General features: G+C 51.8%; 1 protein-coding gene across 1 annotated transcript in view; it reads left to right on the forward strand.

Annotated features, from left to right (window-relative positions):
• GINS1 (GINS complex subunit 1) overlaps window positions 1-17442 on the forward strand; it is a 62766-nt gene that overhangs the window by 28226 nt on the left and 17098 nt on the right. The window contains exons 5-6 of the mRNA XM_075338116.1: window positions 5928-6044; window positions 6129-6203. Coding sequence (XP_075194231.1) covers window positions 5928-6044; window positions 6129-6203 — 192 coding nt within the window. The remainder of the gene's footprint in view (window positions 1-5927; window positions 6045-6128; window positions 6204-17442) is intronic.

Here is a 17442-nt window from a genome sequence, read left to right on the forward strand (position 1 = left end):
ACACTTAAAAGTGTAAAGCCCCTCCCCTTCTGCCTATACACCCCCCGTGCCTCACGGGCTCCTCAGTTTTTATGCTTTGTGCGAAGGAGGCACACATGCACGCATAGCTCCACATCTCAGTCAGCAGCAGCTGCTGACTATGTCGGATGGAAGAAAATAGGGCCCATAACAGGGCCCCCAGCATGCTCCCTTCTCACCCCACTCTGGTCGGCGGTGTTGTTAAGGTTGAGGTACCCATTGCGTTTACATAGGCAGGAGCCACATGCTGTTTTCCTTCCCCATCCCTTAATGGGCTCTGGGTGAAGTGGGATCCTAATCGGTCTCCAGACACTGGGACCGTGCTCCCTCCGCAGCCCCTGGGGAATCTGCTGGACAGGAGCCGGGTATCGTCAGGGACAAGGCCCTGCTACTGTGAGGTACTCTGTGTCCCCTTGGGGGACCGCGCATGGAGCGCTTGTGCCATACACACTGCAGCACTGCTGGGTGTGTTAGTGCGCCGGGGACTACCGCGCCGACCGCGCTTATTTGCCGGCCGCGCTTATAACTTTAGTCCCCGGCTTTTGCGGCCTAGTATCGCATATTCCCGCCCCCAGGCCTGCCAGTCAGGGGAAGGGCGGGACGCTGCACAGGACGTCAGCGCTGAGGGCTGGAGCATACTTTGTATCCTCCTCCCCCCTCACTCAGCACAGTGGGGCATCAGATTCCCGCACTTTCTAGGGCACGCCCACGGCCCCCTCCTCCCCACAGAACGCCGGCAGCCATTCCTGTCAGCACTTCTGACGCTGGAGAGGAGAGACAACACGGCTCTGGGAGGCCCAGGCAGGGAATCTGGTGATCACACAACCGCTTTGAGCGGTCGGTAAGCAGCACCTGTGGTGCTGGCCCCACTGAGTGCCGAAGTGTACATATATATATATATGCTTATATGCTATACATTTACACTGTACGGTCGCACTGTTGATTTTTGGCTATATACCCTCCCGGATTGTACTCAGAGGAAACAGCATGTCGTCTGCAAAAAGCAAGGGTGCCAAAGCACAGGCTTACTTTGCAACCTGTACCTCATGTGCGGCTATACTACCGGCAGGTTCCACCGATCCTCATTGTGTGCAATGCTCGGCCCCTGTGGCACTTACTCAGCCGGAGCCTCTGTTACTGGTGGCCCAGGTGGAACCACCTGCTACCACTGTCCAGGTGACAGGGACGGAGTTTGCAGTATTTGCTGACAAACTGTCTGCGAGTATGGATAAATGGTCTGCTAAGATACTAGAAGCCTTACAGTCCAGACCGGTGACTCAGGCCCCGGGCAATGTTGAATCATTGACCCCAGGCCCCCCTCAGTTGGAGCAGCACAGTGTTCCTGGGGTGACCCATAGGTCCCAGGGTGAGGTCTCTGACACGGACCGCAGTCCCAGGTCGCCTAAGCGGGCTCGCTGGGAAATTCCCTCGACTTCATCACACTGTTCAGGGTCTCAGCAGGAGGACTCTCAGGATGATGAAGCGGAGGTAGCAGATCAGGATTCTGATCCTGAGGCCGCTCTCAACCTAGATACACCTGAAGGTGACGCCATAGTGAATGACCTTATAGCGACCATCAATCAGGTGTTGGATATTTCTCCCCCAGCTCCTCCAATTGAGGAGTCAGCTTCTCAGCAGGAGAAATTCCGTTTTAGGTTTCCCAAGCGTACATTGAGTACGTTTCTGGATCACTCTGACTTCAGAGAGGCAGTCCAGAAACACCGAGCTTGTCCAGATAAGCGTTTTTCCAAGCGCCTTAAGGATACACGTTATCCCTTCCCCCCTGACGTGGTCAAGGGCTGGGCTCAGTGTCCCAAGGTGGATCCTCCAGTCTCCAGACTGGCGGCTAGATCCATAGTTGCAGTGGAAGATGGGGCTTCACTCAAAGATGCCACTGACAGACAGATGGAGCTCTGGTTGAAATCCATCTATGAAGCTATTGGCGCGTCCTTTGCTCCGGCATTCGCAGCCGTATGGGCACTCCAAGCTATCTCAGCTTGTCATGCGCAGATTAATGCAGTCACACGTACGTCTGCTCCGCAAGTGGTGTCCTTAACCTCTCAGGCGTCGGCGTTTGCGTCCTACGCTATTAATGCTGTCCTGGACTCTGCGAGCCGTACGGCGGTAGCATCCGCCAATTCGGTGGCAGTCCGCAGGGCCATGTGGCTACGTGAATGGAAGGCAGACTCTGCTTCCAAAAAGTTCTTAACCGGTTTGCCATTTTCTGGCGACCGCCTGTTTGGTGAGCGATTTGGATGAAATCATTAAACAATCCAAGGGAAAGGACTCATCCTTACCCCAGTCCAAACCAAACAGACCTCAACCACGGAAGGTACAATCGAGGTTTCGGTCCGCGGGCAGGTCTCAATTCTCCTCGTCCAAAAGGCCTCAGAAGGATCAGAGGAACTCCGATTCATGGCGGTCTAAGTCACGTCCAAAAAAGACCGCCGGAGGAACCGCTCCCAAAGCGGCCTCCTCATGACTTTCGGCCTCCTCACACCGCATCTTCGGTCGGTGGCAGGCTTTCCCGCTTTTGCGGCGCCTGGCTGCCACAGGTAAAAGACCGTTGGGTGAGAGACATTCTGTCTCACGGTTACAGGATAGAGTTCAGCTCTCGTCCTCCGACTCGATTCTTCAGAACATCTCCGCCCCCCGAGCAAGCCGATGCTCTTCTTCAGGCGGTGTGCACTCTGAAGGCAGAAGGAGTGGTGATCCCTGTTCCTTTTCAGCAACAGGGTCACGGTTTTTACTCCAACTTGTTCGTGGTGCCGAAAAAGGACGGATCCTTCTGTCCTGTTCTGGACCTAAAACTGCTCAACAAACACGTAAAAACCAGGCGGTTCCGGATGGAATCGCTCCGCTCAGTCATCGCCTCAATGTCCCAAGGAGATTTCCTAGCATCAATCGACATCAAAGATGCTTATCTCCACGTACCGATTGCTCCAGAGCATCAGCGCTTCCTGCGTTTCGCCATAGGGGACGAACACCTTCAGTTCGTAGCACTGCCTTTCGGCCTGGCGACAGCCCCACGGGTCTTCACCAAGGTCATGGCAACAGTAGTAGCAGTTCTGCACTCTCAGGGACACTCGGTGATCCCTTACTTAGACGATCTGCTTGTCAAGGCACCCTCTCAAGGGGCATGCCAACACAGCCTGAACATTGCTCTGGAGACTCTCCAGAGTTTCGGGTGGATCATCAATTTTCCAAAGTCAAATCTGACACCGGCCCAATCACTGACATATCTTGGCATGGAGTTTCATACTCTCTCAGCGATAGTGAAGCTTCCGCTGGACAAACAGCGTTCACTACAGACAGGGGTGCAATCTCTCCTTCAAGGCCAGTCACACCCCTTGAGGCGCCTCATGCACTTCCTAGGGAAGATGGTAGCAGCAATGGAGGCAGTTCCTTTTGCGCAGTTTCATCTGCGTCCACTTCAATGGGACATTCTCCGCAAATGGGACAGGAAGTCGACGTCCCTCGACAGGAACGTCTCCCTTTCTCGGGCAGCTAAGGCTTCCCTTCAGTGGTGGCTTCTTCCCACTTCTCTGTCGAAGGGGAAATCCTTCCTGCCCCCATCCTGGGCTGTGGTCACGACGGACGCGAGCCTGTCAGGGTGGGGAGCGGTCTTTCTCCACCACAGGGCTCAGGGTACTTGGACTCAGCCAGAGTCCTCCCTTCAGATCAATGTTCTGGAGATAAGGGCAGTGTATCTTGCCCTAAAGGCGTTCCAACCGTGGCTGGAAGGCAAGCAGATCCGAATTCAGTCGCACAACTCCACAGCGGTGGCATACATCAACCACCAAGGCGGAACACGCAGTCGGCAAGCCTTCCAGGAAGTCCGGCGGATTCTGCTATGGGTGGAAGCCTCAGCCTCCACCATATCCGCAGTTCACATCCCGGGCGTAGAAAACTGGGAAGCAGACTTTCTCAGTCGCCAGGGCATGGACGCAGGGGAATGGTCCCTTCACCCGGACGTGTTTCAGGAGATCTGTTGCCGCTGGGGGATGCCGGACGTCGACCTAATGGCGTCCCGGCACAACAACAAGGTCCCGACATTCATGGCACGGTCTCAAGATCACAGAGCTCTGGCGGCAGACGCCTTAGTTCAGGATTGGTCGCAGTTTAAACTCCCTTATGTGTTTCCTCCTCTGGCACTGTTGCCCAGAGTGTTACGCAAGATCAGGTCCGACTGCCGCCGCGCCATCCTCGTCGCTCCAGACTGGCCGAGGAGGTCGTGGTACCCGGATCTGTGGCATCTCACGGTGGGCCAACCGTGGGCACTACCAGACCGACCAGACTTGCTGTCTCAAGGGCCATTTTTCCATCTGAATTCTGCGGCCCTCAACCTGACTGTGTGGCCATTGAGTCCTGGATCCTAGCGTCTTCAGGGTTATCTCAAGAGGTCATTGCCACTATGAGACAGGCTAGGAAACCAACGTCCGCCAAGATCTACCACAGGACGTGGAGGATATTCTTATCTTGGTGCTCTGATCAGGGTTTTTCTCCCTGGCCATTTGCCTTGCCCACTTTTCTTTCCTTCCTTCAATCCGGATTGGAAAAAGGTTTGTCGCTCGGCTCCCTTAAGGGACAAGTCTCAGCGCTCTCTGTGTTCTTTCAGAAGCGCCTAGCCAGACTTCCACAGGTACGCACGTTCCTGCAGGGGGTTTGTCACATAGTCCCTCCTTACAAGCGGCCGTTAGAACCCTGGGATCTGAACAGGGTGCTGATGGCTCTTCAGAAACCACCTTTCGAGCCAATGAGGGACATTTCTCTCTCACGCCTTTCGCAGAAAGTGGCCTTCCTAGTAGCAGTCACATCACTTTGGAGAGTGTCTGAGCTAGCAGCGCTGTCATGCAAAGCCCCTTTCCTGGTGTTTCACCAGGACAAGGTGGTTCTGCGTCCGGTTCCGGAATTTCTCCCTAAGGTGGTATCCCCCTTTCATCTCAATCAGGATATCTCCTTACCCTCTTTTTGTCCTCATCCAGTTCACCAATGTGAAAGGGATTTGCACTTGTTAGATCTGGTGAGAGCACTCAGACTCTACATTTCTCGTACGGCGCCCCTGCGCCGCTCGGATGCACTCTTTTGTCCTTGTCGCTGGCCAGCGTAAAGGGTCACAGGCTTCCAAATCAACCCTGGCTCGGTGGATCAAGGAACCAATTCTCGAAGCTTACCGATCTTCTGGGCTTCCGGTTCCCTCAGGGCTGAGGGCCCATTCTACCAGAGTCGTGGGTGCGTCCTGGGCTTTGCGGCACCAGGCTACGGCTCAGCAGGTGTGTCAGGCAGCTACCTGGTCGAGCCTGCACACTTTCACGAAACACTATCAGGTGCATACCTATGCTTCGGCAGATGCCAGCCTAGGTAGGCGAGTCCTTCAGGCGGCGGTTGCCCACCTGTAGGAAGGGGCCGTTTTTACGGCTCTATTACGAGGTTTTACTTTACCCACCCAGGGACTGCTTTTGGACGTCCCAATTGTCTGGGTCTCCCAATGGAGCGACAAAGAAGAAGGGAATTTTGTTTACTTACCGTAAATTCCTTTTCTTCTAGCTCCAATTGGGAGACCCAGCACCCGCCCCTGTTCCCTTCGGGCTGTTGTTCTTTGTGTACACATGTTGTTCATGTTGAATGGTTTCAGTTCTCCGAAATTTCTTCGGATCGAATTTACTTTAAACCAATTTATAACTTTTCCTCCTTCTTGCTTTTGCACCAAAACTGAGGAGCCCGTGAGGCACGGGGGGTGTATAGGCAGAAGGGGAGGGGCTTTACACTTTTAAGTGTAATACTTTGTGTGGCCTCCGGAGGCAGAAGCTATACACCCCAATTGTCTGGGTCTCCCAATTGGAGCTAGAAGAAAAGGAATTTACGGTAAGTAAACAAAATTCCCTTCATTTTTCATATTCTCATTATAGACGGACTGGTTTAATCAATACAAGAAGTCTTTGGCCACATACATGAGATCTCTGGGAGGTGAAGAAGGACTAGACATTACACAAGACATGAAGCCCCCGAAAAGTCTGTACATTGAGGTAAGGGGAAATGTGTGTGTAAAGAATCCTAAATGGGCCCTTTATTAGAAGCGGTGTGAGAACTATGGCTTATTCATGTTGCAGGTGCGCTGCTTGAGAGATTATGGTGAATTTGAGATTGACGATGGCACCACCATCCTTCTGAAGAAGAACAGCCAAGTAAGGCGTCTGGCTAAGAAGCTGCTCTTCTATGTTAATCAGTGCTGTGAATCTATAGAAAACGTACATGATGTAGAAAGTCTTTGTAAAGGTACCGTCACACATAACGAGATCGCTAGCGAGATCGCAGCTGAGTCACGGTTTCTGTGTCGCCGTAGCGATCCCGTTAGCGATCTCGTTATGTGTGACACCTACCAGCGATCAGGCCCCTGCTGTGAGACCGCTAGTCGTTGCAGAATGGTTCAGGCCATTTTCTTCAAAGGCGATGTTCTGCTGGGCAGGACACATCGCTGTGTTTGACACTGTGTGACAGGGTCACAGTGACTGCTGAGATCGTTATACAGGTCGCTACTGCGACTTGTATCGTTTTTGCATCGTTGTTAAGATCCGACTGTGACATTTCACCTGCGACCTCCCAGCGACTTACCAGCGATCCATATCAGGTCGCATCGTTTTCGGGATCGCTGGTAAGTCGTTGTGTGTGACTGGGCCTTAAAGGAGATGTATTTGAAGAAACGTAATGCCCTGTTTACGGTCTCTGCTTTTTATCTTTTACTTAGTAAAAAACAAGTCCAGAAAAAACTGCTTTCTACATAGTGCAGAGCCTGAGGGATGGGCGCATGACGCAGGTTGGACACCATTGACAGTCCCGGAGTCACGCACTGCCCTCGGGACCTATACTTGGTATTAGTGTCAGTTTTTCCTGGAGGGTTTCACATTATAAAATGTTGCCTTAAAACCTGCACGGCAGCCTTTCACCTTGTCATATGGTTTACATCTAAAGGCTGAGTCTACAAACCGGCTTTAACCCCTTCCCAACATGGCGATTTTTCCAATCTCCTGTGTTTGTACCTACCTTTCCTTCCATCCATCCAAGTTTTCCATCCACACAGACACATATAAGAGCTTGTTTTTTGCTGAACAAATTGCAGTTTAGAATAACGCGATCCATTTAATCATACAATTATTTGGAAAATAGGAGAAAAAAAATTCCAATTGTAGTGAAATTGCACACTAAAAAGTATCTGAAGAAACACAAATATATTAAAAAAAAATATATAAAAATAGATGCATGTATAATAAATAGACAATAAAATAAACAGATCTTAGAGACAGGTTCCCTTTAAGACTATGTGCCCACTGGATAATGTACCCGCGGATTTTGCCGTGGAAAACCTGCGGATTTATCGGGATTTTCTAGATAAATCCGCAGGTTCTAGCAGGTACAGACACTGCCCAATGTATCCTATGGGATTTGGGGAGTGCTGTATCAATGCTGCAGTATGTGCGGCTGTGGAATATGCTGCAGATGTCTCGTAGCCGCACGTAACTGCATGTCAATTTTTCATGCGGAAATATCTGCAGAATTCCCTGCCCTCCTCTATGGAGAGAGAGGCCGTGACTTCCGCAGGTAAGTCGCACGAATGTCCGCAGGTTTACCTCAGATATTTCGCTGGAATCCCGCAGCAATGTATAGCTGCAGATTCCGGGGAGCTGCTGCGGGAAACCTGCGGACATACCTATCCGCAGGTGCGAGCTCCCGTGGGCACATAGCATTTTTCCACGTGACTTAATCATTAGGCTATTAACCTGCATATATGGGGTTCATCTGCAGGTTAATAGCATTCTGAACCTGCCCAGCGGCTGCACATTAAATTATTGGGAGAGTAAAGCTTTCACGTCACTTATTAAGGACTAGAAGGTGGCCCGATTCTACGCATCAGGTATTCTAGAATTTACGTATTGTGTAGTTAATGTATGATTTTTGTTATATATATATATATATATATATATATAATTAGATGTTGTTGTGTGTAGTTACCAAGTGTTTGTGTAGGGGCTGTACATGTTCTGGGTGTTGTCTGGGTGTAGCGGGGGGTGAGAGCGGTGTTGTTTGTGTGTTGCGTTGTGTGTCGTTATTTGTGGAGCGCTGTGTGTCTGTATCGTTGTGTATGTGTGTTGCGCGGTTTGTGTGGGTGTGTGTGTTTTGGGGGAGGTATGTTTTGTGCAATGTGTGTGTTGTGCGGTATGTGCGTATATTTGTGTGTGCCGCGGTGTTTGTGTGTTGGGTGTTGTGTGTCTGCTGCGTTGAGTGTGCGTGTGCGTGTGCGTGTGCGTGTGCGTGTGAGTGTGCGTGTGAGTGTGCGTGTGAGTGTGCGTGTGAGTGTGCGTGGCGGCCAATCCGTGCGGGGGGGTCGGATCCGAGGCGAGCGGCCAATCCATGCGGGGGAGGAGCCGAGGCAAGGCGAGCGGCCAATCCGTGCGGGGGGGCGGGGCCATGGCGAGCCCAGCGGCCAATCAGCTTTGTGTCACCGTAAGGACACAATTTTGGAGCATGACAGACAGACAGACAGAATAAGGCAATTATATATATATAGATTCACTTTCTAAGCTCAGTGTTTGTTCCATTTAGTATGCCAGGCCTCTGCTCTCTTGCGTGTTTTTGTTTCAGCAGATACTTTGTTATACCACACCTGATGAAGTGACCTAAGTAGTCTTGAACGCTCGCTTTGTAACATCACTTAGCCATTAAGTGGTTTCCATAAAAGATTATTTTGTTTTTTCCACTGAGAGCAATCAATCATTCTTCATAGGAGCTCTCTAATGGCAGACATCGACCTCCTGGCTATAAGAGCAGTGCATCAACAACCATATATATATATAGTTTTTTACTTTCCCATCCCACGTAGCAGGGGCTTATCGGCTTGTGGACCAGCACGCCCCCTGGTTCGTGCACATTAAATGCTGCTGTGGGAGAATGACAGCAACATTTAAGTGGTTGATAGCAGCGGGTGGAGCAAGGCTCCACCTGCCGTTGTTTGATGGACATGCTGGCTGAGTTAGGCTGCTTTCGCATATCCAGTTTTCTTTATCGTTCCTTATGGGAGACCCAAACCATGGGTGTATAGCTTCTGCCTCCGGAGGACACACAAAGTACTACACTGAAACGTGTAGCTCCTCCCTCCGGGCTATATACACCCCTGGATGACAATCTACCCAGTTCAATGCTTTGTGTTTCAGGAGGATCACACACACTTGCATTTTTTGACATTTTTATTTTAATTTTAAAGATTTGGAAGAAAAGCGGGTCCAGTCTGGACTCCCGGCATGTCCCTTCACACCCCACTCTGTCGGCGGTGCTGTTAAGGTTGACTTTATAAGGCTGGAGCCTTCACATGCCGCGCTCCTTCACATCCTCTGAGAGGCTCTGGGTTGAAGTGGGAGCCGTCACGGTCCTCTCTGCTTGCAGGAGACCGGTCTCCATCCGCAGCCCTGTCTGGTTCCTGCTGGAAGGAGCGTTAACCCCCACTCAGGGACTGGCCCTGCATCTCAAAAGCTAAGTATTGAGACTTTTTCAGGGGTCCCGGGTACTTTTATTAGGGGGACAGTATGTGTTTTATCTTTACTGTAAATTCCGGCCGGTTCTGGGGGTTTCCCCTGAGAACCGCGCCGAAGGTGCCTGCTCGTCGGCCGCATTTTAAAATCTAGGCCCCGGCTTCAGTTTGGGCCTAGTTTCGGTTTCGGCTTCTCTGCATGTTTTGCATACAGCGCCGCCCACCGCCCGACCAGCAGAGGGGAGGGCACTCCTCTCTGGGGAGATGTTCCCTCCCCTGTATCTCTCCCTGTATCTCTCTGCCCTCCGTTTTTCCCGCTCTTGGGCTTATACACGCCCCCCCTCCTCTCCCAGCGCCATTTTCTCAGCCTTCTTACACTGGAAGGCGCTGGATGCTGCAGCTGCATACTGTTAGGAAGGCTGACGCTTCACTGGGGCTTTGAGCTGTGGAATCCGGAGGGCACACAGAGAGCGGGCTGGTAAGCCACAACCTTCGGTTGTGGACTTTTTATTACACTCTCAGGGCATTCTACAGGAGTGTATTCTTGCTGCAGAGCTTCCACCTCAGCAGCATGTCTGTCACCCGAAGCAAGGCTGCAAACATGTACGCTATATGCATTGCATGTAAGCTCATTCTGCCAGAGCCAAGCACATACCCACATTGTGATGCCTGTGCTAACATGGTTGTGTCTCAGCCTGGAGCCTCCTCAGGGGTCCCTCCGGCTGCTCCGGCCCTGGTGGCTGAACCCCCGGCTTGGGTAGCTTCCTTTTCACAAGCTATTTCCCAGTCTTTTGCCGACTCCATGGGGCAGCTGTCCCGGACTCTGCTGACCATGCATCAGCCCCCTTCTCAGGGTGCCTCTGCTACTCCCAGCTCTGCAGAGCTCTCAGAGCAGGTCCTAGGACCCCGTCCCCCTAAACGGAGACGCAGGGACCCTTCTCCTTCCTCTTCCCACGGCTCTAATTCACGTGCCGAGGTGCAGGGCGAGGAGGACTCGTTTACTGTGGGCTCAGACGCTTCCTCTATGTACCCCATTGACTTGTCTGAGGGTGATGCGGATGTTAGTGACTTGATTGCGTCCATTAACTCCGTACTGAACCTCAACCCACAAGAGTCAGAGGAACAACCCTCTCTGGTAGAAATACACCAGTTTACCTCACCTAAGAGAGCTAGGAGTATGTTTTTTAACCACTCCAGCTTTCACACCACTGTTACCAAGCCCAGGGCCTGTCCTGACAAACGTTTTCCGAAGCGTAGTTCAGATGACCGTTTTCCTTTTCCACCAGAGGTGGTTAAGGAATGGGCCCAGTCCCCAAAGGTAGACCCTCCGGTGTCCAGAATCTCAGCCCGCACAGTCGTAGCTGTGGCTGATGGCACTTCTCTTAAGGATCCCACTGACCGCCAGGTTGACCTTCTGGCCAAGTCTGTTTATGAGGCGGCAGGAGCCTCGTTCTCCCCGTCTTTTGCGGCAGTGTGGGCTCTTAAGGCAGTCTCTGCCTCTCTGGCGGAGATACATTCCCTCTCCAGGGACTCTATTCCTGAGACGGATGCCTTAACTTCTCAAGCTTCGGCTTTTGCATCCTACGCCATGTCTGCCATCCTGGAGGCTTCTCACCGCACGGCGGTGGCCTCCGCTAACTCCCTCGCGATCCGCAGGATCTTGTGGCTTCGAGAGTGGAAAGCAGACGCTTCCTCTAAGAAGTACCTTGCGAGTCTCCCTTTTGCTGGGTCCCGGCTGTTTGGGGAACAGCTGGATGACATAATTAAGGAAGCTACTGGCGGGAAGAGTACTTCCTTGCCACAAACTAAAGCCAAGAAACCTGTCCAGGGCAGGAACCAATCGAGGTTTCGTTCCTTTCGTTCCTCTAACTGGTCATCCTCTAAGCCCTCGACCTCGTCCACTACCGCAGCCAAGGATCATAGATCCAACTGGCGCGCAAAGCCGCGTCCTCAAAAGACCGGAGGAGCCGCTGCCACTAAGGTAGCCTCCTCGTGACTAAGGGCTGCGCCAGCAACGTCCTTGGTCGGTGGCAGGCTCTCCCACTTTGGCGACGTGTGGTTTCAACACGTCTCCGATCAGTGGGTGCGGGATATCATCTCCCACGGCTACAGGATAGAATTTTCTTCCAGCCCGCCAAACAGATTTTTTCTGTCCACTCCCCCCTGCTCCAAAGCCGCCGCCTTCTCTCAGGCCGTGGCATCCCTGCAGGCCAACGGTGTAATTGTTCCGGTTCCCGCCCGGGAACGGTTCAGCGGTTTCTACTCAAACCTCTTTCTAGTTCCCAAAAAGGACGGTTCCTTCCGGGCCATCCTGGATCTCAAGCTTCTCAACAAGCATGTTCAGGTGCGGCACTTTCGCATGGACTCTCTGAGATCGGTCATTGCCTCAATGACCCAGGGAGATTTTCTGGCATCCATCGACATCAGAGATGCCTATCTGCATGTGCCTATTGCGGTTTCACACCAGCGTTGGCTACGCTTTGCGATCGGAGAGGAACATTTCCAATTCGTGGCTCTCCCCTTCGGCTTAGCCACGGCCCCTCGAGTATTCACCAAGGTCATGGCAGCAGTGGTTGCGGTCCTGCACCTCCAGGGGTTGGCAGTGATTCCTTACCTGGACGACCTTCTAGTCAAGGCCTCATCCAGTGCAGACTGCCAGCGGAGTGTCTCTCTCACTCTCGCCACGCTAGTTCAGTTCGGGTGGCTTGTCAACCTGCCCAAGTCCACTCTGATCCCGACCCAGGTGCTTTTGTACCTAGGGATGCAATTCGAGACTCTGCCGGCACTTGTCAAGTTGCCCTTAGTCAAACAGCAGTCCCTTCGTCTGGCGGTGCGCTCTCTGCTGAGGCACCGCCGTCATTCCATCAGACACCTCATGCAGGTGCTGGGTCAGATGGTGGCGTCCATGGAAGCGGTTCCCTTTGCCCAGTTCCATCTGCGTCCCCTGCAGCTGGACATTCTCCGCTGTTGGGACAAGCGGATCTCTTCCTTGCACAGGCTGGTGGCTCTGTCGTCACACACCAGGAGCTCCCTTCAGTGGTGGCTTCGGCCCCTCTCTCTGTCACAGGTACGCTCCTTCCTGACTCCGTCCTGGGTGATCCTCACCACGGATGCCAGCCTCTCCGGTTGGGGAGCAGTATTTCTCCATCACCGAGCACAGGGCACTTGGACTCCGTCCGAATCAGCCCTCTCGATCAATGTGCTGGAGATCAGAGCTGTGTTTCTAGCTCTCCTAGCTTTTCACCACCTGTTGGCGGGCAGGCACATTCGAGTTCAGTCGGACAACGCGACAGCGGTTGCCTACATCAATCACCAGGGCGGGACTCACAGCCGTCTGGCGATGTTGGAGGTTCAACGAATCCTCCAGTGGACGGAGGACTCCAAGTCCACCATATCTGCAGTCCACATCCCAGGCGTGGAAAACTGGGAGGCCGATTACCTCAGCCGTCAAACCGTGGACAGTGGCGAGTGGGCCCTGCATCCGTCAGTGTTCAGATCAATCTGCCGCAAGTGGGGCACTCCGGAAGTGGATCTAATGGCATCCCGGCACAACAACAAGGTTCCGGTTTACGTGGCTCGCTCCCACGATCCTCAAGCCTTCGCAGCAGACGCACTGGTTCAAGATTGGTCTCAGTTCCGTCTGGCCTATGTGTTTCCCCCTCTAGCGCTCTTGCCCAGGGTTCTGCGCAAGATCAGAATGGAGGGCCGTCGAGTCATACTCATTGCTCCGGACTGGCCCAGGCGAGCTTGGTACCCAGACCTGCTCCGTCTGTCCGTAGAGGTGCCGTGGCATCTCCCGGACCGCCCAGACCTTCTCTCTCAAGGTCCGTTCTTCCGCCAGAATTCTGCGGCTCTCAGATTGACGGCGTGGCTCTTGAGTCCTGGATCCTGACGGCTTCAGGCATTCCCTCTGAGGTCATCTCCACCATGACTCAGGCTCGGAAGTCTTCCTCGGCCAAGATTTACCACAGGACTTGGAGGATTTTCCTGTCCTGGTGTCGCTCTTCCGACCATGCTCCTTGGCCGTTCTCCTTGCCGACCATCCTGTCTTTTCTACAGTCCGGTCTACAGCTAGGACTGTCCCTCAATTCCCTCAAGGGACAGGTGTCGGCTCTGTCGGTATTGTTCCAGCGGCGTATCGCCCGACTGGCTCAGGTGCGCACCTTCATGCAGGGCGCATCTCACATCATTCCTCCTTACCGGTGGCCCTTGGATCCCTGGGACCTTAATCTGGTCCTCACGGCCTTACAGAAACCCCCCTTTGAGCCTCTCAGGGAGGTCCCCTTGTTTAGACTTTCACAGAAAGTTGTTTTTCTAGTAGCCATAACTTCTCTCAGGAGAGTTTCTGATTTGGCTGCGCTCTCTTCGGAATCCCCCTTTTTGGTGTTTCACCAAGACAAGGTGGTTCTTCGTCCAACTCCGGATTTTCTCCCTAAGTTGGTGTCTCCTTTCCACCTTAACCAGGACATTTCATTGCCTTCTCTTTGTCCGGCCCCTGTGCATCGTTTTGAAAAGGCGTTGCATACCTTGGATTTGGTGCGGGCGCTCCGAATCTGTGTCACGCACCGCCGTTTTTAGGCGGTGCACCTCACTTTTTGTGCTAACCACTGGTCAGCGCAAGGGTCTCGCTGCTTCTAAACCGACCCTAGCTCATTGGATCAGGTCGGCTATCACCGATGCCTACCAGTGCTCTCAGGTGCCTCCCCCGCCAGGGATTAAGGCGCACTCGACCAGAGCTGTCGGTGCCTCCTGGGCTTTCAGGCACCAGGCTACGGCTCAGCAGGTTTGTCAGGCTGCCACGTGGTCCAGTCTGCACACTTTTTCGAAGCACTACCAAGTGCATGCTCATGCTTCGGCAGATGCGAGCTTGGGCAGACGCATTCTTCAGGCGGCTGTCGCCCATTTGTGAAGTTAGGTTTTGCCTACTTCTCAGTTTGGTTTATTCCCACCCATGGACTGCTTTGGAACGTCCCATGGTTTGGGTCTCCCATAAGGAACGATAAAGAAAAAGAGAATTTTGTTTACTTACCGTAAATTCTTTTTCTTATAGTTCCGACATGGGAGACCCAGCACCCTCCCTGTTGCCTGTTGGCAGTTTTTTGTTCCGTGTGTTTCACCGGCTGTTGTTAGTAGTCAGAGTTCCGGTTATTCCGAGTTTTACTCTATCTCTACTTATGGGTGGATGTCCTCCTTCAGCTTTTGCACTGAACTGGGTAGATTGTCATCCAGGGGGTGTATATAGCCCCGGAGGGAGGAGCTACACGTTTGAGTGTAGTACTTTGTGTGTCCTCCGGAGGCAGAAGCTATACACCCATGGTTTGGGTCTCCCATGTCGGAACTATAAGAAAAAGAATTTACGGTAAGTAAACAAAATTCTCTTTTTTCCTGTGCGGGACAATCCGGCGCTTTGCAGAAAAAACGCAACCGTTTGTTTTTTTTTTTTTGTTTTTTTTTGCTGCCGGTTGCGTTTATTTGCATAGACTTACATTAGTGCCGTATTGTGCCGCATGGGCTTGCGTTCCGTCCGGTTTTTGCCGCATGCATGCAGATTTAGCCGATGTGGCGGCCGGATGGAACGTTGCCTGGCACATTTTTTTGTCCGGCAAAAAAACCCGCATCGCGCCGCATCCTGTCGATGCGGCGCGATTTGCAACGCATGCTAATGGACGCCGCATGCGGTGTCCTGCGGCAAAAAAACGCATCCGGCCGCCGCATGCATTTTTTTCCACTGCGCATGCTCAGTAGCCTGCCGCAAGCGTCAAAAACCGGACGGGCCGCATGTAAAAAACGTATGCAAAGGATGCGGTTTTGTCGCCGCATCCGTTGCATAGGTTTTAGAGCCGGATTGGCCGGCTCTGCTAAAACCGGAGGTGTGAAAGCAGCCTAACAGTGTCTTCCAGCAATGATGCACCTTGACTCGTATATTGAGAAGGGAGGTGTATATTTCCATCATAAAGAGTTTAGGCGCTACTTTATCAATATCTGATCACTGGGGCACCCCCAGCGATTCGCTGCTACCAGTGGTAGGCTAAAGTTCTTGAATTTTTGCTGGAACACAGCAGCGCCATCATTTCTGTAGTCACCGAGGCCACTATAGTATTGATAAATCTGTTGTGTTCAAGCATCTGAGAACTTCTATATGCTGACGGTAACACCAGATCGGCTGGATCACCAGGTGTTGCACCCCAATCGATCAGATGTTGATGGCCTATGCGAAGAATGGGCCGTTAATAAAGTGGTGGGTAACATTTTTAAACATTCATACCATAGCAACAAGATATTGTCTAATTCCTCAGTGACCCTTACTTTCCGCAGACCTACACCTCTTAGGATCCTGTGTCCCACTTTGCAGTAGACACCTTTTCCATATACTTCAAGCTACCTAAGCTTTTTTTTTTTTTTCTCTAACAATTCTATCCAGCATTAAAAGTTATAACTTTAGAAATCCCTCCATTAATCGGTATGACAATACTTCCTGTAAAGCACTTTAATCTTAGTAGCCTTTTCAGTACTCCCTAAATATACACTGGGAGTACAAACTTTAGCAGTGAAGCAGGAGGCACTAGTGATGAGCGAACACTACCATGCTAAAGTGATCAGTACTTGTAAAGAGCAGCCAGAGGCTCAGACAGGCATGACTTGTTTACCTAGTATAATGGAAGTCAATGGGGAACTCGAGCATTGTTATGGAAGTTCTTCGGAAAAATTCTCGAGTTCCTCATTGACTTCCATTATACTCTACATGAGTCAAGCCCTTCCAAGCATCCGACTGCTTGTTAGAGTAAAGAGCAACCGAACATGGTAATGCTCGATCTTCATTACAAGGCACCTTAACAGTATATTTGCTCCCCTGCAAGGTATTCAGCGCTGATATCCTCCTCAGCACTCAGGATAAGGCCCCTTTCAGACACCCATGTTTCAGGTACGTGTGACATCCGTTTTTAACACAGATGCCACACGTGCCCATGTTATTCTCTGGAGTTAATCACACAGCTGTGTTTTTTCACACGGCCCGTGTGGCCCCGCATTCTCACACTGAGACATATCCATTTTTTCTCTGGCAGCACGGATTGCACACTGATGTGGTCCTTGAGGCATCAGTGTGACACGTACCAGAGAAAACACGGGTCTTTGAAATTAAAAGATTTTCTATATTTACCTGTATCCAGTGCTGTTTTCTTCGGTTCTGCTGACCCCCGCTCATTAGATTCATTGATTATTCACTGCGCTGAGGACCTGGAAGCTGGAGCATTGCGGAGTCAGCTGGTGACAGGTGAGTGTTGAGCAAGCAATGTGTGTGCAGTGACGTCCAGGACCTCATTGGAGTTCCCAATGAACTCTGATGAACCCGTGAAGTCATCGTGGTTACACCCGCTGTAGCGGGGGGTGTCATCAGAGTTCATTGGGAACTCCGATGACCTCCTGGACGTCACTGCACACACACTGCTTGCTCAACACTCACCTGTCACCGGCGATGCTGTCCCCGCAATGCTCCGGCTTCCAGGTCCTCAGTGCAGTGAATAATCAATGAATCTAATGAGCGGGGGTCAGAGGCAGCAGAGCCGAAGAAAACAGCGCTGGATACAGGTGAATATAGAAAATCTGTTTAATCTCACTAGTGCTGGTCGAGTTACTGCTAATGGCATGATTCAGGAGATGCACAATGTAGAAGTATATTCAGGGCACTCACCACATGAATCTTCGGCCCAAAATTTCCATTTATTTACATAAGGGGCATACAGGATATAATATAGGGTAGTCAAATGTGCGGCTAACAGCTTTTTCTTGTTCTCAGACGCTTTCCAAAGCTTTTAGAAAGGATCTGAGAACGTGAACAGCTGTTAGCTCCTACTTCACATAGGTCTACCGTATATTATATCCTGTATACACCTTATGTAAATAAA

This window comes from Anomaloglossus baeobatrachus, chromosome 3 (assembly GCF_048569485.1).
Source record: "Anomaloglossus baeobatrachus isolate aAnoBae1 chromosome 3, aAnoBae1.hap1, whole genome shotgun sequence".
Taxonomy (NCBI): Eukaryota; Metazoa; Chordata; class Amphibia; order Anura; family Aromobatidae; genus Anomaloglossus; species Anomaloglossus baeobatrachus.